This window comes from Heloderma suspectum, chromosome 2 (genome assembly GCF_057233095.1).
Source record: "Heloderma suspectum isolate Gila_16-S chromosome 2, 16-S_ref, whole genome shotgun sequence".
Classification (NCBI taxonomy): domain Eukaryota; kingdom Metazoa; phylum Chordata; class Lepidosauria; order Squamata; family Helodermatidae; genus Heloderma; species Heloderma suspectum.
The window spans coordinates 357,375,316-357,401,101 of record NC_139459.1 but is presented as its reverse complement, the minus strand read 5'-3'; the positions used below and the strand labels follow the sequence as shown (position 1 = coordinate 357,401,101).

At 47.3% G+C, this 25,786-nt stretch overlaps 1 protein-coding gene across 1 annotated transcript; it reads right to left on the bottom strand.

Annotated features, from left to right (window-relative positions):
- Positions 1 to 1,086: 1,086 nt before the first annotated feature.
- Positions 1,087 to 14,866, bottom strand: LOC146355541 (vomeronasal type-2 receptor 26-like). The gene is made up of 5 exons (XM_084829935.1): positions 14,720 to 14,866; positions 11,793 to 11,882; positions 9,094 to 9,231; positions 6,858 to 7,045; positions 1,087 to 2,026 (listed from the first exon to the last, which is right to left on the bottom strand). Exons 1-5 carry the CDS (start codon positions 14,864 to 14,866, stop codon positions 1,087 to 1,089), a joined length of 1,503 nt encoding a protein of 500 aa, XP_084686061.1.
- Positions 14,867 to 25,786: the final 10,920 nt, after the last annotated feature.

Below are 25,786 nucleotides of genomic sequence, written 5' to 3'. Positions count from 1 at the left end.
AGGAGAGGTGGGAAGACACCCCCCCCTCGCATGAACTTCGGGGGGAGAAGCGAAGTGCCTCCCCCCCACCGCGAAAAAAGCTGCGGGACAAGGTAAGTCCCTTTCGTACATCCCTATAATGGTCGCGGAGCAGAGCCGGCTGGCCAGGATTCCAGGGGGAGGGACGGAGCGCCTCCCTCCACCTGCGGAACCCGGCAGAGCCAGGTAAGCGGGGTTTCGTACACCCCTACACACAGTGGAGTGTTATTGGAATAATAAGTTATCATTATTCCAGGTTGTTGTTGATGGGGGGGGTAGAAAGCCTGGATCAGAGCTTTGCATTTTTCTGTTCTTCTGTAGGAAACATAAGCAAACACAAAGTGGTGCTTATCTAGGTGATCGCTAAGAAAAGCCCCGGGGGGGGGGGAGTTTCCAATATGTATTCCAAAAGGTCTTGAAGCAGAAAAAAAAAGTTTTGTGCAAGAAGCGACAACAAAGAGTAGACACAACATTTTATTTTTGTTGTAATTATATAGATACTTATATCTTTTCTTTTGGCTTGAAAAAGGACCCACAAAAGTCGCTTACAGTAAAAAACAGACAAACAGAATATATAATTCAAAGAAATTAAAATCAAGAGCAGAGTACAGTCAGTAAAAACACAATCCAAAAAGCTCAACCAGACCAAATGTAATTTTTAAAAATGGATGTTGCACTCACAATCCATCTTGAAAATCAATTGAAAATGCTGCTAGACAGTACAGCAAGAGGTTTAATGCAGGAATGATGACTGGTGCATAAAGATGAATTGTTCCCTGAAGTGGCAAGGAGCAAATATTTGCAAAATGGGGACATATGTCTAATAAGGGAAATGAAATAGTCATGAGACTGAGAATTTGCAAGGCATCTTCACAGAGACAATTTGAGCATGCTTACAATGGGCCAAACCCACGTCTGCAGCATGTAAAAGAAGACCTTAAAATACATGTGCAGAAATGTAAGAAGGGATATAACTTAGAGTAGAATAATTCATTCCCCAGTGAAATACATTGGTTTTACTACCACCAAGCTGTACAAAAAGGATGTACTACAAAATCAGATGCCATGTTAGAGTTTCTTTGTGAGATGGTTTTTTTTATTCAGATCCGGCCTCAATATAATAATGTAGCACTTGGGGATAAAGATGCAACCCAGTAAGCCCAGACTGGCAGCCAAGATGGAGAAGACTTGCACAGCTACCATGTATTTCCCTTTGGTGCTCAGGTAGGTGGGCACAAAGGACACCCAAACACTGCAAAACACCAACATGCTGAAGGTGATCAACTTGGCCTCGTTGAATGCCCCAGGCAGCTTCCTGGCTAGGAAAGCCACCGTGAAGCAGATGGCAGCCAGAAAGCCCATGTAGCCAAGAGTGATATAAAACATGAGAACGGAACCTTCATTACATTGCAGGATGATCTGCCCAGGCTGGGAATGCATGTCAGAATCTGGGAATGGGGGAAAGATTCCCAGCCAGATCATGCAGATGCCCACTTGAACACCAGAACAAGAAATTACAATGGAGTTTGCCAAACTCTTCCCCAGCCATTTCCTCATCCTGCTCCCTGGATTTGTGGCCATAAATGCCACCACAACAGTGATTGTTTTTGCCAATAAAGAAGAGACAGCGACTGAGAAGATGATGCTGAAGGCGGTTTGTCGGAGAAGGCAGGTCTCCTTCTGGGGCTGACCGATGAATAAAAAGGATGACAAAAAGGAAAGCAGGAGGGAGACGAGAAGCATGTATGTGAGGTCACGGTTGTTGGCTTTCACCACTGGAGTTTCCCGGCATTTAATAAAGATTCCTAAAACAAAGCCAGTGGTTAGGGAGAAGATTAGGGAAGAGAGAGCGAGGGTGATCCCCAAAGCCCCTTGGTAGGAGAGGAGGTTGACCTGCTTAGGAACACAGTGATCCCGGGCCCTGTTCGGATGCTGATCGTCTGGACACTTGTTGCAATGACCTGCATCTGAAAAGAGCAAGAGCAGCTGCAGCATTACAAGAATCTGCCTTCCATGATCAGTTATAGCCTGTGGTCCCTTCTATTCCCTAGAACATGTATTTGTGGAGTGAGAGCGTATATACCACAAGAGCATGATATAGACAGGGATACGGGAGAGGGCATGAATTAGCAATGCGGAGAAGGGATGGTAAGAGGCTCATTTCAAAACTCATCAGCACAATATTGTGCTAGCGTTTGCTGTTTTTAGAATATTTGGTGCTGTTGCTGTTTTTATTGTGTTTGTACCATTTTTCACACCCTATTGGTTTTTATTACATTTTTTGTTGTTGTACGCCTCCTTGGGAGGACTCGCTAGGGATGTACAAAATGACTTACCTGTTTTGTTTCAGAACATCTGCAGTGGGTGGGAGGCACTCCGTCCCCCCCCAAATCCTTGCTAGCCGGCTCCGCTCCGCGGCGATTCCGCAGAGCCGCCGGCCGGGGCCGCCCGCAGTGACATCTGTCCGCTGCTGGGCTGCGCAGGGACTCAAATGGCGGCCACTGTAGCCACCGCCATTTGCGTCACTTTTTTTCGCCATGATAGGCTATGTAAATATTTACGTAGCCTATCACGGTGAAAAAAAGGGAACGCAAATGGCAGCTGCTATGTTGGCCGCCATTTGCATTCCCTTTATTTTCCCATGATGGGCTACTTAAATATTTATGTAGCCTATCACGGTCTCCGCAGTGATGCAAATGGCATCCCTGTGTTAGCCGTGATAGGCTACGTAAGTATTTACATAGCCTATCATAGGAAAAATTGTGAAGCAAATGGTGGCCGCAGACATGGCTGTCATTCGCAACGCAGCGCGAACAGCGCCAGGTAGGTGCTCTGTTTCACGCACCTGTTGCAGGGTGGTGGGGCGGGGGGGTCATCGTTCTGCCATGGATTTCGGGGGGCCGAATACACTGGCATCCAGCCTCACAGTGATCCGTGGCGGAATTCTCTTCTATCCCTAGGACTCGCACTCTGAATGGCAGCCAAGAAACATTTTAAATAAATAAATATGTGGTGATGGCTCTAGCAAAAAAAGAGTCAGAGAAATTCACAGAAGGTAGATCTATCTAGGGGTGGACGAAAGTCACTTACCTCTCCTTGAAGCTTGTTCGCGGTGGGGGGGAGGCGCTTCGATGCTCCCCCCGCGAAGTTCAGGCCGGGGGGGAGGCTTCTCGCCTCGCCCGGCCGAAATTCAGGCTGGGGAGGAGGCGCCTCGCCTTGCCCGGCCGCGAACTCAAAAGTTTTTTTTTTTTTTAACGCCCCTGTGATAGGCTACGTGACGATTAACGTAGCCTATCATGGCTAGATCTGCAAAGTCAGCCGTGATAGGCTACGTTAATCATCATGTAGCCTATCACAGGTGACTTAAAAAAAAAAAAGCGCGTACGCAAATGGCGGCCCCCATAGGGAGCCGCCATTCGCATTCCTTATTTGGTCGCTGTAGTCTACGTAAAGATTTACGTAGACTACGGCGAAAATAAGGGCAACGCAAATAGTGTTGACCTTATTTTCGCCGTAGTCTACGTAAATCTTTACGTAGACTACAGCGACCAAATAAGGAACGGGAATGGCGGCTCCCTATGGGGGCCGCCATTATCCATACGCGCTTTTCCCCCCCTTTCTTTTATTGCGATGGCGGCGGCAGCAGCCCGTCGAAAGACGGGCTGCCGCTCCCGCCCCAGATGAACACCCGCCGAACCGCCAGCCGGACCCGCCGCTGGGAGGGACATTCGGCAAAGGTAAGTCCCGTCCCGGGGGGGGTGCGGGGGGTGCGGAGAATTTCTCCCCGAAACTACTTCGGGGGGCCAAACACGTTGGCGCTTGGCCCCCTGAAGTTTCGGGGCGAAATTCTCCGCCATCCCTAGATCTATCTGTGTCTTGTAATTATGATGGTTTTCTACATCCTTCAGGTTCACAGGCAGCATAACACTGCATTGCAGCTACTGGAAGCAACCACAGGAGAGGGCTATGGCCTTCACGTCTTTTTTATGTGCTTCCCACAGGCATTTGGTTGTCCACTTCGGGACCAGGAGACTGGACTAGATGGTTTAATCTTGTGATCCAGCAGGCCTCTCATTTTGTTCGGTATCTTGAGATATGTGTTTTATGCAGAGGTTTATAGGTTCAACCCTGGGCAGCATCTCCACCCAGAAATGATCCCTGCTAGAAGGGCTGGGTAAGCTCTTTGCCTGGGACAATGAAAGTAGACAATTTTGGGTGCAATGACAATTCACTGGTCTGGATCTGCATAACAAGGCAGTAGATTCTCAGGTCATTAGTGGATTAGTTAAGGTAAATATTTCTAACACCTCTTTCCGGAGAATGCAGTGTGGTTGTTGTGGACAAGGCTTTGATGAACATGGTGTTCTAATTAATTAACTACTATTTTTTTCTTATACATTTTATGTTTGCATGCTGCCATTCCTCCATAGAGCTCTGGGCAGGATAAACAACGCTTTCCCATTCTACCCTGACAAATGTGTGTTAGGTTCGTGTAAGAGCCCAGTGTCTAGTCACCCACGCTGTTAGGTTTATAGCTTGGCAGGGGTTAAACTCTGGTATCTCCAGTCAAAGTCCCACACCATAGACATTTCCCTGTACAACTTCAAAAGCACCTCATGCATCACAAAGTTCAAATTCTTTGCCCGGAGCATCAACCCTCCTGCCCCATCCTACTGGGGCCAAACTGCACCTATGAATGCTTCTACATTCACTCCCATTCGTAGAGTGGACAGTGGACATGCGCCTGAAAGTGCAAAAGGTGAGCACAGCTAGGTCATGCTGAACACTCCCCAGCTGCCCAATTTTCTCCTTGCACTCCATTAACACAGGATATTTCTTTCAACTCACTTCTTTTAATTAAATAATGAATATACTAACAATTAACTATACAGAAAAGCAGAAAGAATCCAATGCCTAAAACAACCCCTTCCCAGAACAAATGTCAGTGGATTCTTGACCAAGTCTTCAAGGGCAGCTCTTTGCTCTGGCGTCACCTACCTTCCTGAGTGGAGATGGTTCCTTGTGTACATGGGGCACAATCGTAACAACAGATCGGCTTTCCTTCCTCAACCCCCTTGGCGTATCCAGGGCGACAACTTTCAGTACATCTAGAGAGAGGCACAGTCTAACCATAAAGAGAAGGAACATCCAGGAAAATGTGTTAGATAGGAGGTTTCATTTCTATCTGTGGAAATTACCTATCCAGTTGGGATGGGCATAATAGGACAGCTTTAGTGAGTCCCACACCTGATTTTCTCACCCTGTTTTACCAGCCCGATTTTTGAGGGCTGAATTTGTGATGATGGAGCAAGGCAGAGGTAGGCATCAAGCTGATGCTTGGAAGGAACAATTCTTTGCAAGAAGATTTCCCAAAATGTTACAGGCTGTAGTCTTCCTTAGGGCAAAATTGTCTACCTATGCTATAATTCTGGTACACCACTTAACCAATAATACCATTTTAGTGTATCTTTCAAAGTATATTAAAAGTAGATTTTTGAGGAAGTGTGATATGGCAAATGCCATTTTATGTTTCATCAACAGAAGCATAGTTTCAAAATCATTGGAAGTAGTACTTGCAGTCTACTCTGTGCTGCTCAGATCTCACCTGGAATACTGTGTCCCCTTCTGGACAGCACACTAAGAAGGACTCAGATTAACTGGAACAATTTCAAAGAAGGTCAACAGAAGTGATGAGGGGACTAGAAACTATGAGGAAAGATAGATAGAAGGAACTAGGCATGTGTTTAGCCTGGAGAAGGCAGACGAAGGGAGGATATGAGATCACTTGTCAAATACCTAAAGGCTTGTAACATAGAGGAAGGCCATAACCTGTTCTCTTTCATTCCAGACTGTCTTCAGGTCACAAAATAACAGCCTTAAGTTACCGGGAGGCAAAATTTGGCGTCCATCAGGAAAAGCTTCCTAACAGTCAGAGCAGTCATACAAGGAAACCAACTGCCAATCTCGGTCCCCAGAGATATTCACGCAGAGACTGGGCAAACATCTGTCAGGGATGCTTGAAGGTGGATTCCTGCACTGAGCAGGGGGTTGGACCTGATGGCCTAGATCACCCCTTCCAACTCCATGATTGTATATTCGGGGGGCGGGTCCCTTTAGCTGTGGCGAATGGAATTTGCTTAGTGCACATGGAATGAAATTTTCGTACATCCCTAAAAAATATCTGATTCCATTAATCAGGGACAATGGAAGGAAAGATGCCTGAGAACCCATGAAACACAGACAGAGGGGGTTTAACAAATTCTGCACTTCCCTTGAGTCAAACAAACAGGCCTCACTTTTCCAATATGAGCCTCTTGCATCTGACCTCAAGCCTCAGTAACTGAAATCCACTCAGCAAAATCAGGCTTGTTGGTGCTCTGGACACATCATTTGTCTGACATCTACCTTGATGCAGATGTGAGCCATTTTGCCACCAAAGTACCTAGCAACTGGCGTGTCCAATGTGTATCCAACATGTATCCAGCATGTTGCCCATAGATGCCAGGGTGCTTTCAAAAACATTTTGGCAGTCACAACGCCTGCTACCCCTCCCATTTTTTTTTAAAAAAATCAGCCACCAAGTTCATTTTCCCAGAATCCCTCTAGGCTCTATTGTTTCACAGGATACTGATGGATACGAATCACAACTTCTAATTATTATGTACAATACCTAATAGATCTGTAAAGCTTAACACTGCAAAGCTATGGCCGTTTACCTGGGAGTAAGCCCCATTGAACTCCGTGGGACATACTTCCAAGAAGACATGTCTAGGATTGCCTGGTAAGAGATATTAAAGGGCATCAAAGGAAACAAGTCTTCCCCCACCTGGCTAAACCACCTGGGCCACGCAATGGCATTCTGATCAATGGTGAACTTGATCTCTGAGGAGGCCTCTCTCTCTAAGCTCCCAACTTCCACTCTAGCAATGGACCTGTTGGGAAACGCTACCAAGTTCATGATATAGAAGTCAGCTGCCAAGTCCCCGTTCTCATCCAAATAAACTCCATCCCTGGAAGTATTGTAGAGCTGGAAGTTCCTCAGGAAAGGGTGAAGCTGGAATGACACAGAAAAACACACACACCTCAGAACTGGGAAGTCCTTTTGCACATCTTGGCTCTTCCAGACTCATATACCCTTTTCACGTGTTATGCCTGAACATGGAATGTTAACCTGTATGCAGAATCCCCGATCGCATGGAGGGTTCTACTCACATTCAAGGGAATGTGAGTAAAAAAACCCTTCAGACCTCAATCCAGCAGGATCAGGAGTGCTCTTGATGGATAGGGTGGGACCATGCTGCTCCTCACACATGAACATACAGCTGCTATGAGAACTTTTTTTTTCCATTGTTCATATTTCTAATGGAACTGAGGTGTATTGACTTGACTTTCATCTTTCTAAGTCACCATTTTCAAGGAGAACAAGTGCCAGTGTCATGTTGTTTGGCATCCTAAAGATAATTCTGACAGCAGGGGATGCTCTTACTATAAGCTAAAGTCAGGCAGCTCTTGTCAATCTTGGGTTGTGATTATTTCATGACACACAGACCACATCACTTGATCTTCAGATCACCATCATCCAATCTGAAACACAAATAAGAAACAGACTGTCTCCTGCTGCCTGAGTGCGCCTGGGACTCCCTCATAGAGAACAAGAATTCCTGAGTAGGAGAATTTCTTTCTTGTTCACAAAACATGCAAGCGTGGCCTGTTTGCAACTCCATACCCAATAGCGACTGTGAAGATAGATCTGCCAAAACTGTTTGTGAATTGGCAAACACGTGCTCATGTTCTATTTGCTTACACAACTTGCACTGTTTGATTTCCACAAATTTACCCCCTAGGGAGATTCAGCCTCAGTTTTGTCTGTGGAGGAAATATGCACAACCTGTGGGAAATTTGTACAAAATTCACATTTGATCCCTGCTTGATTTGTGCAACTTCCTCATTTGTGCAATTTCCTCATTGCTGACTGGGGCACCTGATAGATCACAGCAACTCTGCTTCCCCATCCCTGTCGCAATGTAGGCTCAAATGCCCTCTCAGACATGAAGCTCAGTGGGGACAGTCATCAACTCCCTGCCTAAGCTAGGGATGGTGCAGAAATCCACCATGGACTCCAATGAGGCTGGATTCTTTAGAATCTGGCTCCCCAGAGGCTGTGGAAGAAGGGACTACCACTCTGCCACACCCTGAAATCCCCCTGGGATGGACCCTACCTGGCGGTGGCTGATCCAGGTCCATCGTCTTCGTTCTGCAGCCATCCACTGCATTTGCATCCCTGCCCTTTGCCATGATTGGCTACGTAAATATTTACATAGCCAATCACAAAAAGGGATGCAAATGGCATCCGCTATGCCAATTGCGGCCCTGCTGTTTGCTGTGATAGGCTACGTAAATATTTATGTAGCCAATCACGGCAAAGGGCAGGGACACAAATGGCATCCCCTATCCTGGACGCCATTTGCGGCCGCAGCCCAGCAGTGGACAGAAGTCTGGCTGCGGGTGGCCCCAGCAGGAGGCCCCATGGACTCGCCGCAGAGCGGAACCGGCTGGGGAGGATCCCGGGGGGAGGGACGGGTCGCCTCCCCACTCCCAGCAGACCCCGGAGCGGAACGATAAGTGGGGTTCATACACCCCTAGCCTAAGCTACCTCACAGGGTTGTTGTACAGATCAAAATAGGGTGGAGGACCTTGTGTGCCACCTCGAGTTCCTTGCCTTGCCTTGCCTTTCCTTGCCTTGCCTGGCATTTATTACATTTACATCCTGCTCAGTAGCCAAAGCTGTCTGGGCGGTTTACAAAAAGTAGAAACCATTAAAAATACAATATCTAAAGTTACATTTGTTTACATACATACTAAGTTTACATGCAAGCATATGAAGAGTCAGCACACTCACAGACAACGTATGTCCAAACAGTGTTAAACAATGAACAACATGACACATCCAGCTCCTGTTAAAAGGTGTGCTATAAATGTAATACATTAAATGAATAAATACAAGCTGTGACAGAGAAGGAATACCTGCCATGACTGTACTCTTTGAAGTCCCATCCTGTCTCCCATCATCCCCACCTGATTCCATTGGGATGAGTATGCAGCATGCAAGGACTGTGCCACGGCCTGGATGGAACTGTAAATGTTGTAGGCGTCGTGAGACAGGATCCTTTCAATCACTGGCAGGTTCTCCCAGTTCTCTTTTTCTCTGCATCTCTTCAAGACTTTTACAGACAATGCATGCCTGGAATGTGAACAATGAAATGCTCTCTCCCCAAACTGCTCAGTAGCAAATAAATATGCGTCATTATGATTATTGTCATGCTGTGTCATTTTGTGTGCCTTGATTAAAAAACTGATAAAAACATGAGTGTGCTGGAGATCAAACGTTTCATTTAAAATGGTGACACTAAGGTCCTGAAAAACTGTTGCAATCCAAACTTTCCCCACAGCTGATTTTTTAAATTTTTCACCTACATACATTAGTGTTCCTACTTTTAACATGATCTGAGTGTCTACTGGACAAACAACTACATTGACTTGAGTGTCTATTAATTGCAAAATCAAGTTCCAGTTTAGTCTATACAGAGACAGCACTGGGATGCTTCCTGAGAAGGCAATGCAAATCCCATTCTTTCTGACCAAGGACGTGAAGGTGCTCAGGAACCTCTCTCCACTGTCATTTTCTGGAGCAAGGAGACCGATCCAGGTCCATCTGAAATGCAGGAGCAGTTTGACAATCCCCAGGTAAGGAGGTTCTTTTTTTGGGACCATCCGGTAGAGAAATGGGAACTTGTTTCTATGCTCTGGAACATGACTAACCAAACCATAACCGATCTAGGGAAGATAGAAAGGGAGTGGTGCTTTATATAGCTTTTAGGGACAAGGCTCAGATGTTTGGTAATTGAAAAATAATACTAACTCAGCCATCCACTGCCACTTAGCTACTATAAAATAATAGACCTTCCTGAATTTCAACGAACCTTGAACGTTCAGTTCTCTCAGCTTGAGAGACCCTTTTTGGACTGATTGACAACTTTTAGCCCACTCACTGGTTCCCCATTTTTTCCTCCTTCCTGTCCTCCCCACAGCATTCCCAGCCCATCCCCCCATTACTACCTGGGCTGCTGTATTGGATATCTGTGTATACATTGTATACACTGTATACACTGTCCAGATCAAAGAAATGAAGGACCTTCATCCATAACTCTTAAGAGGAATGCTAACTTAACATTTATAATTGATTTATTCTTAGCTACTCTAACTTTTGCAGCCCACTGACACCCTGTAGTGGTTTTGTCTTATATGTGCTGCATACTGTGCAGTAAGGATGTGCATCAGAATTGTCTTCAGCACAATTCCCCGAGAATAAGTGGCCCATTTGGACCATTTCTTGTGCATCCTAACATGGTGCAGGCTTCCCTTTCAAGCCAGCAGAACTGAACCCAGGCTGGAATGAGGCTTCATTACTGAATCATGCTTGGTGATGCAGGCATTCTGTTTCCTCTCCAAATATTGATTTTTGTTTCCGTTTCTCTAAAAGGCAGATGAGTGGGGTGAAGGAGGGAGTGCGGTTCAGTGAGTGACAGGTCCACCTTCTTTCCTAGATCCTGTTTTACTAGGGGCTCCAATTATTGTTCTTTGGGGGAGGACAAAGATGGGACTATGAGATGGCTGTTCTTCCAACAGCAAACAGGCTTCACTATGAAAAATGCCGGAATTGTCCCCCCCCGTTTTTCTTTATTGTTTTAATTAATTTTCCAAAACAAAGATAAACAAATAGAAAAAAAATCATATTTAAACCTAATTATTGACAGAAAACAGTACGTTTACAAAAACATAAGTAGAATCCATTGGTGGCTTCCATGTGTTCTTTATGGTTCTTCATAACGAATTGTATTTATCCCGTTCCTTAGTCTGAGGAATGACTTTGGCAAGTATTGCTATGTATGTGCTACCTCCAGTACCAGAGGCAGTGGGCCTATGTACACCAGTTGCTGGGGAACATGGGTGCGAGGATGGTGTTGCACTCATGTCCTGCTTTGGGGTTCCTGGTCGACAGCTGAGTGGCCATTTTCTGAACAGAATGCTAGACTAGATGGGCCTCTGGTCTGATCTAGCATGGCTCTTCTTATTTTCTTATGTTCCTCTGTCCCTGATTAGTGTGTGTGTGTGTGTGTGTGTGCGTGTGTGTGTGTGTGTGTATGTCTCTCTCTCTCTCTCTCTCATGCCTTACTGTATAAAAGTCAAATGTTTTCACTTTGCCTTTGGCTAGTTTCAGTTGGTACATCAATGTTCTGGCATGGCTATTTGCCACAGCTCCATGAATCAAGGTTTCAATCACAGATGTTCTGCAGTTTTCCAACTTTTAGCTGTGATTCTATGGGCTGCCATCAACATGAACATGATTAAGTTCTTGGATGTCACTTTTGCGTTGTTGTTGTTCCCATATTGCTTATAGAGCCAATGCTGACAGAACAGAACATAGTTTGACTTGCAATGTTTGTCATTTCTGAGAATACGGTGTTCCAAAACACAACAGGACATGCCCACCACATATGAATATCTGAACCTTGCTGATTACACTTTGTGCAACATTTTGTATCACTTGTATTTGCTATCCTTGCCAGGTGCACTGGGGTGAAACACCATTGGTGTACCCATTTTAATGAATTCTCCCTAAGCATTGTTGATGCAGTTTTCTTTGAATGAGTCATCCATAATGTATACCAGGAGGGCAGTACTGTTTTCGGATGGGGGGACAGATTGCCCCTCACCAGGCTCAATGTGGGCCAGACGACATCAGGGAGCATGGCCCCGCCCCTGACATCACCCCTCTTTCCCCCTTTTCTCTTCTTCTCTTCATGCTAGAAGCGCAAAGAGAGGAATCTGGCTGGAGTGAGGAGGCACAACTGCTTCTCTCAGTGCTGCCAGAGCCCCTGGCTTCACGTGGCTTCTGGTGCCACATGAAGCTACTTGCCCTGCACCAGAGGGAGTGGTCACTCTTTCCAGCATCTGCCAAGTCAGGCCACCCTGCATCTCCACTGTTATCTCCAATCAGAGATCAGAGATAACTTGGGGATGTGGGGGAGGCATGGCGGGACTCGCCTTTGCTATGAAGAATCACCACTCTTCCAAGCACAAGCAAGTCAGTCCCAGGGTAGACATGCAAGCCAGAGGTTTTCACCCCTCTTTTACCCTGACATTTTGTTCCGCTGTTATTCCCAATGCCATCTTCACAGATCATTTTAAATCCATCTGTGTCTATTTCATTAAGTTGTCAAGACATTTTAGTGACAAATCCATGCCCCCACACACATACATAGTACCCACATTTGCAGCTAGACAGCCAATTTGGGCTGCCTAGCCGCGGGAAGGCAGAGCAGGGGAGGCAGCTGCTGGCTGACACATAGGATGTGTTGTACCAGTATTTCCGCCTTCCCTGCCCTGGAACGCCCCCCGGAATGCCCTGTTTTTGCTGCTCCGCACTCCTCTTCCAAGCACAGAGTGTGGGGCCGTTATGAGCTCCCTGGGAGGCAGCACAGGGTGTGTGTGTGTGTTCTGGGGTACAATCTCAAAAATGACAGAATGATCTCAGTACGAATCCAAGGCAAACCATTCAGCATCACAGTAATTCAAGTCTGTGCCCCAACCACTGAGGCTGAAGAAGCTGAGGTTGTTCGGTTCTATGAAGACCTACAGCACCTTCTAGAACTAACATTCAATATGCCAACACATTCGGAACACTCAACAGTGACCACAAGACCGGAAAAGGTCAGTTTACATTCCAATTCCAAAGAAGGGCAATGCCAAAGAGTGTTCAAACTCCCGTACAGTTGTGCTCATTTCACATGCCAGCAAGGTGATGCTCAAAATCCTACAAGCTAGGCTTCAGCAGAATGTGAACCAAGAACAACCGGAAGTACAAGCGGGGTTTCGAAGAGGCAGAGGAACTAGAGATCAAATCGCCAACTTTCGCTGGATCATGGAAAAAGCAAGAGAATTCCAGAAAAACGTCTATTTCTGCTTCATTGACTACACTAAAGCCTTTGATTGTGTGGATAACAACAAACTGTGGCAAATTCTGAAAGAGATGGGAGTACCAGACCACCTTACCTGTCTCCTGAGAAACCTGTACGAGGGTCAAGAAGCAACAGTAAGAACCGGACATGGAACAACCAATTGGTTCAAAATTGGGAAAGGAGTACGACAAGGCTGCATATTGTCGCCCTGCTTATTTAACTTATATGCAGAGTACATCATGAGAAATGCCGGGTTGGATGAACCACATGTTGGAATTAAGATTGCCTGGAGAATTATCAAGAACCTCAGATACGCAGACAATACCACCCTAATGGCAGAAAGCGAAGAGGATCTCAAGAGCCTCTTGTTGAGGGTGAAAGTGGAGAGATTAAAAAGAGAAAGTGGAGAAATTAAAAGATGCTTGCTCCTTGGGAGGAAAGGTGTGGCGAACCTAGACAGCATAGTAAGAAGCAGAGACATCACCTTGCCGACAAAGGTCTGCATAATCAAAGCTATGGTTTTCCCAGTAGTAACGTATGGCTGTGAGTAGGGATGTACGAAAGTTGCTTACCTTTTGAGGATTATGTTGATGGTGTGGGGGGGAGGCGTTCCATCCCTCCCCCCGGAATCCTCGCTGGGGGGGGTGGAGCTCCGTTCCTCCCCCCCGGATTCCTCCGCGGCCGCCTGTGCTCCTCAGCAGCTCCGTGGAGTAGCCGGCCAGGCCCAGCCAGGCCAGAGCTGTCCGCAGCCGGACTTCCGGCTGCGGAGGGCTCTGGGAAAAAACAAAAACAAAACTACATACGCAAATGGCGGCGGCTACGGCCGCCGCCATTTGCGTTCCTTATTTTTGCCATCTTAATCTACATAATATTTACATAGACTAAGACGGCGAAAATAAGGGGAACGCAAATAGCATAGCATCTACGCTATTTGCGTTCCCCTTATTTTTGCCATCTTAGTCTACGTAAATATTTACGTAGACTAGGACGGCCCAATATAAGGAACGCAAAATGGCGGCGGCCGTAGCCGCCGCCATTTGCTTACGTGTTGTTTTTTTTTTCTAACCCACCCAGCCATGATAGGCTATGTAAGGATTTACGTAGCCTTATCACGTCGTGTTTTTTTTTTTTAAACCTAGCCATGATAGGCTACGTAAATCTTTATGTAGCCTATCACATTTTTTTTTTTAACAAGTTTGCAAATGGCAGCGGTGGCCGGTTGGAAGACCAGCTGCTGCCGGCACCACCGGAGCCACCGCCTCCCAGAAGATCCGCCCCAGGTAAGTCTCATCCCGGGTAGGGATGTCAGAGAATTCCGCCACGGATCTCGGGGAGGCTGAATGCCAGTGCATTCGGCCCTCCGAAATCGGTGGTGGAACGGTCTGCCCCCCCTGCCCCCCCGGGATGAGACTAACCTGGGGCGGATCTTCCGGGCAGCGGTGGCTATTCCAAATTTCACTGCACCCTCTGTACTCTTCCAAACATCCAAACCTCCCCCATAGAGACGTGTCAGAGGGACAAAAGAGGGAAACTAAAACCTCTCTCCATCCATATTCAGCATTTTAAATTGGTACTGCCTGTCTCCAGCCCTACATGGTGATGCCCAGCCCAAAGCCACCTACTGGACTTCTCTGGAGAGATGGCAAAGTGGAAGAAGACTCTGTCTGCATCCCCTTTCCTACCTGTGGGGTTTTGTAGATGTCCAGCAGGGTTGAAATCTGGTTGGAGAGTTCAGAGTCGGCCCCTTGGAGAACCGCCAACAGGTGATTCTGTCTTCCACAGCTGTAGTTTGGAATATTCTGCTGCCCGACAGAGAGCAGGTCTGCCATGGCCTCGTAAGTCATTCTTCCATTGTAATAGTTCTCATAGATGTTGTAGCCCAGGGTGATATTGGGCAAGAGCCTCGGATTCTGGTTGATCTCATGAATGGCAAAGAAGAACGGAAGGATGTACCAGTAGTTCATCCTTTGCTTTCTGCAACAAAATCGATGTCATCAGATTTTCATCCTCTATACAATGAAGACATATCAATTTTCCACATTACATATTCACATAGAAATCTATGGATTTTACTGTTAGAACTACACTTCCATTGAGTGGTTGCTGGTAAACATCAGTTTTGTTCCAGATGCAAATAGCAGCATTAGGGGAGTGATTCTTGTTGAGACCATGGCAGTGTGTGAAAGGCTTAAATGCCCCCAGACCAGTCCTGGGTCACATTGCACTCTTCAGCTTGTATCAGCATTTTTAAAAATGTGGATATTAAGTGCAATAAAACAAATTTCATGTCTTATTTACTTTCAGCCTTCTGCTAACTCAGATGTAGACCTGAGAGCCCCAGAGTTGATCCCAACATTACGGGGTTTGCAACAAGGAGACCTCCTTGCAACAAAGTGCATAGCCCTTTGCAAACCCAGGGCACCTGGAAAACGTTATGCAGAAGCTTCAAGGAACTGGAGTTATGACCCTAAATTCATTGACCAGGGGGTAAACCTTTCTGGGCACAATGGGATTAATGTCTCAGTAAGCATGCATAGGATAATTGTAGATCCAGCCAAAACATATGCTGAAGAGATTCCTGAGATGGTGGGCTGGTGCTTCAGGAAGAGGGATAGTTTGGGGGTGGGTGCTACTTAAAAGTGGGAACATTTGAACCTGGGAATTCCCAGTCCTAAGCACTCTCCACTATAACATGAACTCTCCACATATCTGATCTGGCCACACTGGCAGCACTCTGAGCAGCACTCTGTGTCTGGCCACCCTTCTAATTCCCCACAATCCCCCAGAATGGCACTAGTTCAGGGGCACTGTTGGAAACTGAAATGGTGGCTACATCCAGCTGCCTGGCACGGCTCTGAATACTTGCTCAGAAGAAAAATGAGGGGGGGGGGATCAACATTTGGACCTCCCAGGACCATGAGGCTCTGTTAGCAGGTGTTGCAGCTGGGTACTATTAGAGCATGGACAGGTCTTAGGGGCCTTCCACCCATTAGATAAACCTTGTGCATTACTTCAGTTGTGAAGTATACGAACAACATTTCTGTTCTCCCTATCCAACACTGCCATGCTTTACATCTCCTTTTACATTCCTGAGATATTAGACCAAGCCTCTGTGCAAGCCCTGGATCAGTGCCTAGACTCAATAATGGCCTAGATGTAGTGATGGCCGAGAATTTCTCCCCAAAACTTCAGGGGGCCGAGTGCCAATGCATTTGGCCCCCCGAAATTGGTGGGGAAATTCTCCGCCGGCCCCCCGCCCCCCTGGGATGGGACTTACCGTGGCTGAATGTCCCTCTTGGTGGCGGGTCCCGGAGGCGGTTCGTCGGCGGTTCGTCGGGGGCAAGGACGGCGGCCGGTCTCCTGACCGGCTGCCGCTGCCGCCATTGCAAAAAAAAAAGTAAAGTAAAAAAAAAACCAAACACCCCCGTGATAGGCTACGTAACAATTTACGTAGCCTATCACGGCTAGATTTCCAAAGTCAGCCGTGATAGGCTACGTAAATCGTCACGTAGCCTATCACGGGTGACTTTGAAAAAAAAAAGCGCACGTACGCAAATGGCGGCGGCCCATGGGCGCCGCCATTTGCGTTCCTTATTTTGGCACCTCTAGTCTACATAAAGATTTACGTAGACTATGGCGAAAATAAGGGAACGCTATTTGCGTTGCCCTTATTTTCGCTGTAGTCTACGTAAATCTTTATGTAGACTAGACGTGTCAAAATAAGGAACGCAAATGGCGGTCCCCATGGGAGCCGCCATTTGCGTATGCGCTTTTTTTTCTCAAAGTCACCCGTGATAGGTTACATGACGATTTACATAGCCTATCACGGCTGACTTTGGAAATCTAGCCATGATAGGCTACGTAAATCGTTACGTAGCCTATCACGGGGGTGTGTGTGTTTTACTTTTTTTTTCGCGGCCAGGTAGACGGGGCGCTTCTACCCGGCCTGAATTTCGCCAGCGAGGGATGGGGCGCCTCCCCCTCCGGCCTGAATTTCGGCCAGGCGAGGCGGGGCGCCTCCCCCCCTCGCCTGAACTTCGGGGGGAGAACTGAAGCGCCTCCCCCCCACCACAAAGCAAGCTTCGAGAACAGGTTAGGGACTTTTGTCTATCCCTAGCTGGATGAGGGCAAAAAAACTGAAGCTGAATCCTGGCAAGACAGAAGCCCTGTGGGTGAGTGGTTCCCGAGTCTGGGACATAGGCTCACTGCCTGTTCTGGATGGGCTTGCACTCCCTCTGAAAGATTGGGTTCATGGTCTGGGGGTACTCCTAGATCTGCCACTGTCACTGGAGGCCCAAGTGGCCATGGCAGCTCAGGGTGCCATTCAGTAGCTTCAGCTGGTTGCCAGCTACTGTCTCTCCTGGACAGGGGTAGCTTGGGCATGGTGGTACAGGCATTAGTAACCTCAGGAATGGATTACTGCATTGCGCTCTAGTCTATATGGGGCTGCCCTTCAGGCTGGTCTGGAAGCTGGAGCTAGTGCAGAATGCAGCAGCTTATCTGTTGTCAGGAGCTGCCCCATTTCAGCATGCAACTCCTTGGCTGAGGGAACTGCACTGGCTGCCTATTCACTACCAGGCCAGGTTTATGGTATTGGTACTAGTGTACAAAGCCCTAAACAACTTGGAGCAGTGTACCTGAGGCAATGCCTTCTCCCTTACTGACCTACCCGATCACTGAGGTCATCAGAGGGCATGTTCCTGCTGGCTCCACATCGACCCATGGTCTGACTAGAGTCCACCAGGAAGAGACCCTTCAGTGTGGTGGCTCCCTTCCTATGGAATTCCCTGCATTTGGAGGTCAGGCAGGCATCAACGTTGTGTTGCTTCCAGCGCATCCTGAAAGACATTGTTATATTGGGAGGCCTTCCTTGAGTGACCAGCCGCAGGTTATCAAAACGGCTTTGTCAGAAGGTTGTTTCGTTTTTAAAATATGAATGATTTTAACAAGGAGTTTTAATTCTTTTATCCTGTCTGTTGTTCACTGCTCCAAGATCTTTGGATGTGGAATTACAAAGATTCAAAGTTAAATAAATAAATAAATAAATAAATAAGCAAGCCTACCCCCCCCCCCCCCCCGGTTTCCAAACTCTGATGAACAAGTACTCTGGCCGTTTGCAGTTTCATATTTTAAACTCATTTAAATCATAGCACATGACTACATGAATAAATTGGCATTTGCCTCTCCTGCCCTGATGCTGAATGTATTTATTTTGGAAGAAGCACCACTTTGTTAAAGGGGAAAAAGGGTAATATCCAGCGGGCTTTAAGACAAACAGACAAAAACCCTGCTGTTCTATGGCCAGAGCTGAGGTTATCTCATGTTGGCTCAAGCTCCACAAAGCCAGGAAGCTGGAAGCTGGGACTGACATGCCCCATGATCAGTGATGATGCTGTGCGTTGTCGGACGTTCTGCTTCCTTACAACTTACCCTCCATGCGCACACACTTTTCCTTGGCCAGCAAAGATGCTCCACATACTCATGGTCCGGTATTGACGTATCAAGCACCGAGCCTCACTGCTAGAAGAGGGCTCCCTCTCACTGCTCAACCCACCATGGCAGCTACTGTTATAACCCACAAACAGGCGTGAATCAACTCACAGGAGGATTCCTCCAGCAATACAGCAAGGTCAGATGCTTCAAAAGGCAATGCGGGACCAGGACAACGTTGGGCGTCTTGGTTGGTCTCAGGCACGCCATCCTTCCACCTAGATTTGAGGCTGAACCACCAAGTAAAAGTAACTAATGGCACTCGTCATTTCATTTCAAGCTGCCCTTATTATTTTAGGTGTACACCTCAAACAAACAATAAATGCAGGCAAACATGTTTGCTAAGTAGCATAGCAATAGGGTCATAACTGTATTGGGAAAAAGCAAAAGTCACAGTCTAGGCAGCCCACCTATCATATATCCTGAAGGCTTCTTTGTGCTGAATTATAATAGAAAGGGAGGGTCTAGACCTGTTGGTTAACCCCCCCTCCTGCCATTTATAATGGAGGGAGGATTTCAAATGGAGGCTGCCATTATATTCTGATTTACTGTTTATTTGAGTATAGAGCAGTGGAGGCCTAGAGCCTCTTGACTCAGCCATCGTAACAGTAATCGCCACCAGCAAGAGGGGGTCTCCTTCCCACACTGCCTTTAAGGGGCAAATGGCCTCTCCTACAAATATTAAATATTCACCAGAGAAGAATTAGCACTGGCACAATACTGATGCAATAGCCCTACAATGTTTCCAACTGACGGAATGATTCTGAAACACACACACACACACACACACACACACACACACACAGTCAAGCAGAATGATTCCCTCAGCCTTCAACATTTTTGTTGTTGTTCAGTCATTCAGTCGTGTCCCTTCACCCTTAACTCTCTGGACAGTTTCTTTTGAAAAACTTTTGAACTGCTGCTCAGAATGTCACCAAACCAATGGATGGCACATTTGCTTGACAGACCTGAATAACGTATATCACTGGTTTTAACCAAAATTTGAAAGAAATAGATAATATGCCGAGCCACAGTTTGGAATACAAAGGACGAAGGTGTCAAATTTCAGTACATTTTAACTTGCTGTACCTGTGGCCATTTTCACCAAATCACTTTGAAATTTCGCCAAGCTATAGAAATCGTCATGCAGATCATGGATGCCAGGTTTCACATTATTAACTGAACAGGTGTCATTTGCATAAGAGTAGAATTCTGAGGCTTATAATGGCAGAACCTTTTTTTGCAACTCCCCTTCACTTACAGTGGCACTCCCAGGCCCCTTCAATGTGCTCAAAGTAAAAATAATAAAATGAATCTCTAACCATGTACATGGCCAGTGGACTATAGGCCTCTGCCTATACAATGCAGTTTTAGACTAATAAGGAACAAAGGATGCTGCTGCGAACACTGCCAACCCCTATGAGCCACGGCCTGCCAGTGCCAATGCCACCCAAGGTGCTGTTGCTGGGCCTCTTTGACACAGCTCCCATTGCATGCTGTTCTCTGGGCAGCCATTGGCTGGGCCCCTGAGCTGCAAGGGCTCCGACCCTCACCCTGAGGTGCAGCCGTAATAGCACTACTGCTGGCAGTGGCAGCTTCTGAAAGATTAGATGCTGGTCCTGACAGAAGAGCTCTGCGTGGTTCCTTAGGATTCCTGCATCCTCCTTGTAGGGTTTGGCCCAGCACCACTGGAGATGCCCCCCAAGAAGACAGAGGGGCCGGTTCAAAGTCGGATGGGGGGAAGTGGAAGGCGCTTTTGAGGGGCCAAGGCTGCAAGAGATTGGTGAGTTTAACAGCGACAGAGAGGGTGATGTCCAGCTGCAGACTAATCAGTTGGTTCATAGCCAGGGCCTTCTCCAGCCAGGGGGATGCAAGACCTTACGGAGGAGGAGAACCGGGGAGTGAGAGATGCAAGGGTGAGACATTAGATTAGGAGGGAGGTGCGATGCCAGAATGTGAGGCATTCCAAGAGGCTGGCAGCCCGGGACAGGAGTCCTTAGAGAGAGCCACCTTGAAGGCAAGACTTCAAGAGCCACTCAGGTTGCAAAGAGACAGCCAGCAGCACTTCCGTCACAACTACCTTTCACTGGGCATTAAGCAAAGTTAGATACCCATCATTCGAATAGTCTTGAATTATGCAAAGTGGACTACTGAACTGTAGCTCCCTCGCTGCTCTTTGTTGATTCCATGTGTAAGCTGAAGCACTGCTGATCTAGCCGTAGCTTGCACAATGAAACTAATTGACTAACAATCTGACTCCACTCTCTAACTACCCATGCACACACAAAAGGACCAGAAGCTGAGCACTTGAGACGACCCAAGAAAAGGTTCCCTGAAGCAAAGCAAGACACAATAGGGATGAGATTTATGGATGCACTGACCCTGCTATAAAGGACAGGACAGCTGGTGACTTCGACTTCATAGTTGGTTGTCTCAGTAGTACTTACTGGGCAAATTTGGCAGAGGGAGGCTCAAAGAAAACATGTGGATAATATTCAATATTTAGTGTAGATATGATCCCACTAATCAGGTACTCTCCTGGCCTGTAAAAGTTAAATGGGTCGTTTCGATCAATTAACAAACTGAATGGGCATTTTGTCTGATGTATCACACAGGAAACACAGGGCACCAGAATAAGCAACAGCAGCAGTGTCATGCTGGAGTTGCCTGCTAGAGTCTCTTTTCTCACTGTTCAGTGTTGCACATCCCTCTGTGTGACCGCTCTCAAAGCCAGCTCATTAGAGCCCAAACCCTCTCACAGCAGCATCGCTGCAGACTCTGTGTTAATAAAGATGGAGTCCAGCCATGGCTGCAGATCTGAAGGGGATGATATTAAACGACCCTCCCCCTGGCACAGTCCCTGCCTTTCCTAACTCTCACCCCAGGCTCTCCGAGGGTCAGGGGATACTTATGCACCTGCATTTCAAGCTTCGTCTATGGGGAGTTACAAAGTGTTGCTCTTTAGTTGAGGTTTTTTGCATAAGTTTCAGAATGCGGTGCAATTAAAAATCCCTTGAGCTTTGATGAGAAGTAGAACAGGTAACTATTATATTTATAATTATAGGGGAGTAAAAAAATCACTTCTTCACCCTTGTTGATGCTCTGTGTGGCTCCGTGGGCAGGTGCCCATCTGGAGAAAACATATCTGCACAACTCATCAGTGTTGGCCTATTTCATAGGACAGTGAGGGAGCTGGTCAGCAAAGTTTTTGTGATACAGATATGAAATGTGGGGACCTCGCAGTTTGGACGATTGCACCTGCCTACGTTCAGGCAGTTTGGCCCACTGGCTTTGGTGCTAGGCTCAGGTAAAATTTGCATTTTCCCACAAAAACTGCCAAAGCAAAGAGCTAAAATTTTTCCCTGTCTCCACAGATGTGCATGACACCTTGGTCCCTCCCAGCCCCGCTCAAGGGGGGGATCACATCCGCCAAAGCTCAGGCAGTTTGGCTAACTGCATTTTGTGCTAGGCGCAGGTGAAATATACCGTTCCCAGAAACTAAGACCAGTCTCAGGAGGGATAGTGTGTTGAAGTGGAGGCCGCTATCCCTTCTGCCAGGCAGGGCCTGACGTCGTTCTAGAGCTACTACATGCCAACGAGCACTTCTGTGGGGAAGAGCTGCCTGGGGAGCAGCCATGGACCTTGGGAAGATGTATTTATTTATTTATTTATTGCATTTATATCCCGCCTTTTTTCCTCTTGCAAAGAACCCAAGTCGGCTTACATTATCTTCCTCCTCTCCATTTTATCCTCACAACAACAACCCTGTGAAGTAGGTTGGGCTGAGAGTCTGTGACTGGCCCAAAGTCACCCAGTGAGCTTCCATGGCTGAGTGGGGACTAGAACCCGGATCTCCCAGCTCCCAGTCCAACACTCTAGCCCAGGGCTTTCCAAACTTTTCATGTTGGTGGTGACACACTTTTTAGACATGCATCATTTCGTGACACGGTAACTCAGTTTTACTAGCAAACCGGAGGTTAAACTAACCCGTTATAAGAGATATGGACACATACACAAAATGTAATAACAAAATGTATGGGGATACAACATATCTCATGAAAACCTTCATTTTATATTTTTAAAAATATATGATTTGTAAGATAATAACATACATTGTTGTCATTTATGAGTAACAGTATGTAAATATGTGCAAGAATTTTAAAAAGTTGAATAACACCAATAACTACTTACCATTTCCAGGTCCAGGTAGGAGCTCAGCTGCAAAAACACATGAAGTAGAGAAGCAAAAGTCCAGCAAAAATGGTATAAATATATATGTCTCACTACAAGGCTATACTGCTGTAAATATTTGCAATGCCTATGTCCAGAGTCCAGTTCCAGCACTCTCCAGTGGTACACTGCCAGTGGATGGTTAATCCACAATTACAGCAGAGTAAACATAAAAATAAATGGCAGACATCAACTGAGCTCCGTTCCGACTGGCCAAGATGGCGGACGGCCTGCTCGGTGCAGTCCCAGGTGGCATTTCCACCTGTGTGTTACTTTGGCCTGGCCACGCGGCAGTGCGGTGCAGAAGTCCGCGAAGGGCATGCCCGAAACCACGCAGGGCTGGTGGCCGCTGCCACTTCTCCGCGCCGGTGTCGGCCGAGGTCTGCTCCCAGGGCAGTGCCTCCCTTCCCCTCTCTTCGCCCCGCGCCTCTACCTTTCTGGGGAGCACAGGCTCGAAGCTCCTCGCCTGCCCGGCGCAGCCCTCCCTGCTCTGGAGGCGTCCAGTGGGCCGTTGTTCTCCCCTGCTGCCCTGCAGCCACACCGAGGACATGGGGAAACCTCTCGCCCGAGCTGATTGCAAATTGCTCGACCAATTGCTCTGCTAACTTCGAATTCTCCACACTCCTCGTGCAGCCAGCGTTACCACACTCCTCGCCGTACCGCTCCAACACTGCCACTCACATGCGTCCTGCATCAAGATGCCACGTGATCCTAAAGCAGCTAATGTTAAAGCACCTAAGCCTTAGCAGCTAAGCTGCTTTAACATTAGCTGCTTTAGGAAGTTCCGGGGGAGGGACCAAGTGAAGCAAACGTGAGTAAGGGAACTCCGTGGTGCCCTTCCGCACAATTTTTGTGCGACACACCTACACACTGCCGGCAACACATTAATGTGTCGCGACACACAGTTTGGAAAGCTCTGCTCTAGCCATTACACCAGGATCTACAAAAGAAAGAAAGACAGACAGACAGACAGACAGACAGACAGACAGACAGAAAGAAAGAAAGAAAGGGGAATGAATAGACCAAAGTGCAATGCCTTGCCCACGAGGGCACATTGTGTAGGTAAGAGCGGCCTGGGGCTGCAATCCAGACATCACCAGGGCATATTCTCTAGGGAAGAGTGGCCTGTGGCCAGAAAGATGTATACAAACTGAGTCAAGACCACCAAGAGGGCATATTCCTTTATAGAGGATGACCGTGAGGGGGGACTGAGGCTCCTCTGCCCTAGGGCTAAGAGTAAGAGCAAATGGAAGACAGATTCAGAAAGAAAAGTCCCTCCATGCCAGGGGGGAGGGGAAGGGAGTAACAGTGCATCACTCATCGAGACTTGAAACTGGAGAATGTGCAGCACTCCCATGCTGAGGACATCAGACACCCCCGACCTAACGTCCATGCACCGGCTCCCCTCTTCCACTACAGAAGGAGATGCTGCTCCTCCTTTGGCAAGAGTGTGACCACTGCTGCTGCCTGCACCAGCCAGCCTCTTCGAGCAGTGACCTCCAGGCACTGCAACTGGCCTCCGCACTCTGCTGCCCTTCTGCACCAGGATGCGATATCTGGACTCGGGGAGAGCCAGCTTGCCTATCGGTGCTGCTAGTAACAGCAGCACCTTGCCCACCTCTGCACCTGCCAAGACCCTGAAGATGCCTCCTATTGGGCTGGCTTGTTTTGCCACACAGTTAGGGATGTTAGAGAATTCCACGACGGATCTCGGTGAGGCTGAATGCCAGTGCATTCGGTCCCCTGAAAACCATCGTGGAATGAAGCCCCCGCCCCCCACCCCACGAAAGATGCACGGGACGAAGTGCCCACTGCCCCCACCCCATGAAAGGCACATGAAATGGAGCACTTACCTGCTCCCATCCGCGCTGCTCTGCGAATGGCGGCCGTCCTGCGGCCGCCATTCGCTTCCTCCTTCAGCCGTGATAGGCTACGTAAATACTTACGTAGCCTATCATGGCTAATGCAGGGACGCCATTTGCATCCCTGCGGAGGCCGTGATAGGCTACGTAAGTATTTATGGAGCCTATCATGGCGGGGGGGGGGGGAACCCAGCGTATGCAAATGGAGGTAGCTGCTGCCATTTGCATAGGCTGGGATTTTTCCCCCCTGCGGTGATAGGCTACGTAAATATTTACATAGCCTATCATGGCTCATTACAGGGACACAAATCCGCAGCTTGGCCGCAGAGCGGAGCCGGCTGGTCAGGATTCCGGGGGGAGGGACGGAGCGCCTCCCTCCACCTGCGGAACCCGGCAGGGCCAGGTAAGCGGGGTTTCGTACACCCCTACACACAGTGGAGTGTTATTGGAATAATAAGTTATCATTATTCCAGGTTGTTGTTGATGGGGGGGGTAGAAAGCCTGGATCAGAGCTTTGCATTTTTCTGTTCTTCTGTAGGAAACATAAGCAAACACAAAGTGGTGCTTATCTAGGTGATCGCTAAGAAAAGCCCCGGGGGGGGGGGAGTTTCCAATATGTATTCCAAAAGGTCTTGAAGCAGAAAAAAAAAGTTTTGTGCAAGAAGTGACAACAAAGAGTAGACACAACATTTTATTTTTGTTGTAATTATACAGATACTTATATCTTTTTTTTTGGCTTGAAAAAGGACCCACAAAAGTTGCTTACAATAAAAAACAGACAAACAGAATATAGAATTCAAAGAAATTAAAATCAAGAGCAGAGTGCAGTCAGTAAAAACACAATCCAAAAAGCTCAACCAGACCAAATGTAATTTTTAAAAATGGATGTTGCACTCACAGTCCATCTTGAAAATCAATTGAAAATGCTGCTAGACAGTACAGCAAGAGATTTAATGCAGGAATGATGACTGGTGCATAAAGATGAATTGTTTCCTGAAGTGACAAGGAGCAAATATTTGCAAATTGGGGACATATGTCTAATAAGGGAAATGAAATAGTCATGAGACTGAGAATTTGCAAGGCATCTTCACAGAGACAATTTGAGCATGCTTACAATGGGCCAAACCCACGTCTGCAGCATGTAAAAGAAGACCTTAAAATACATGT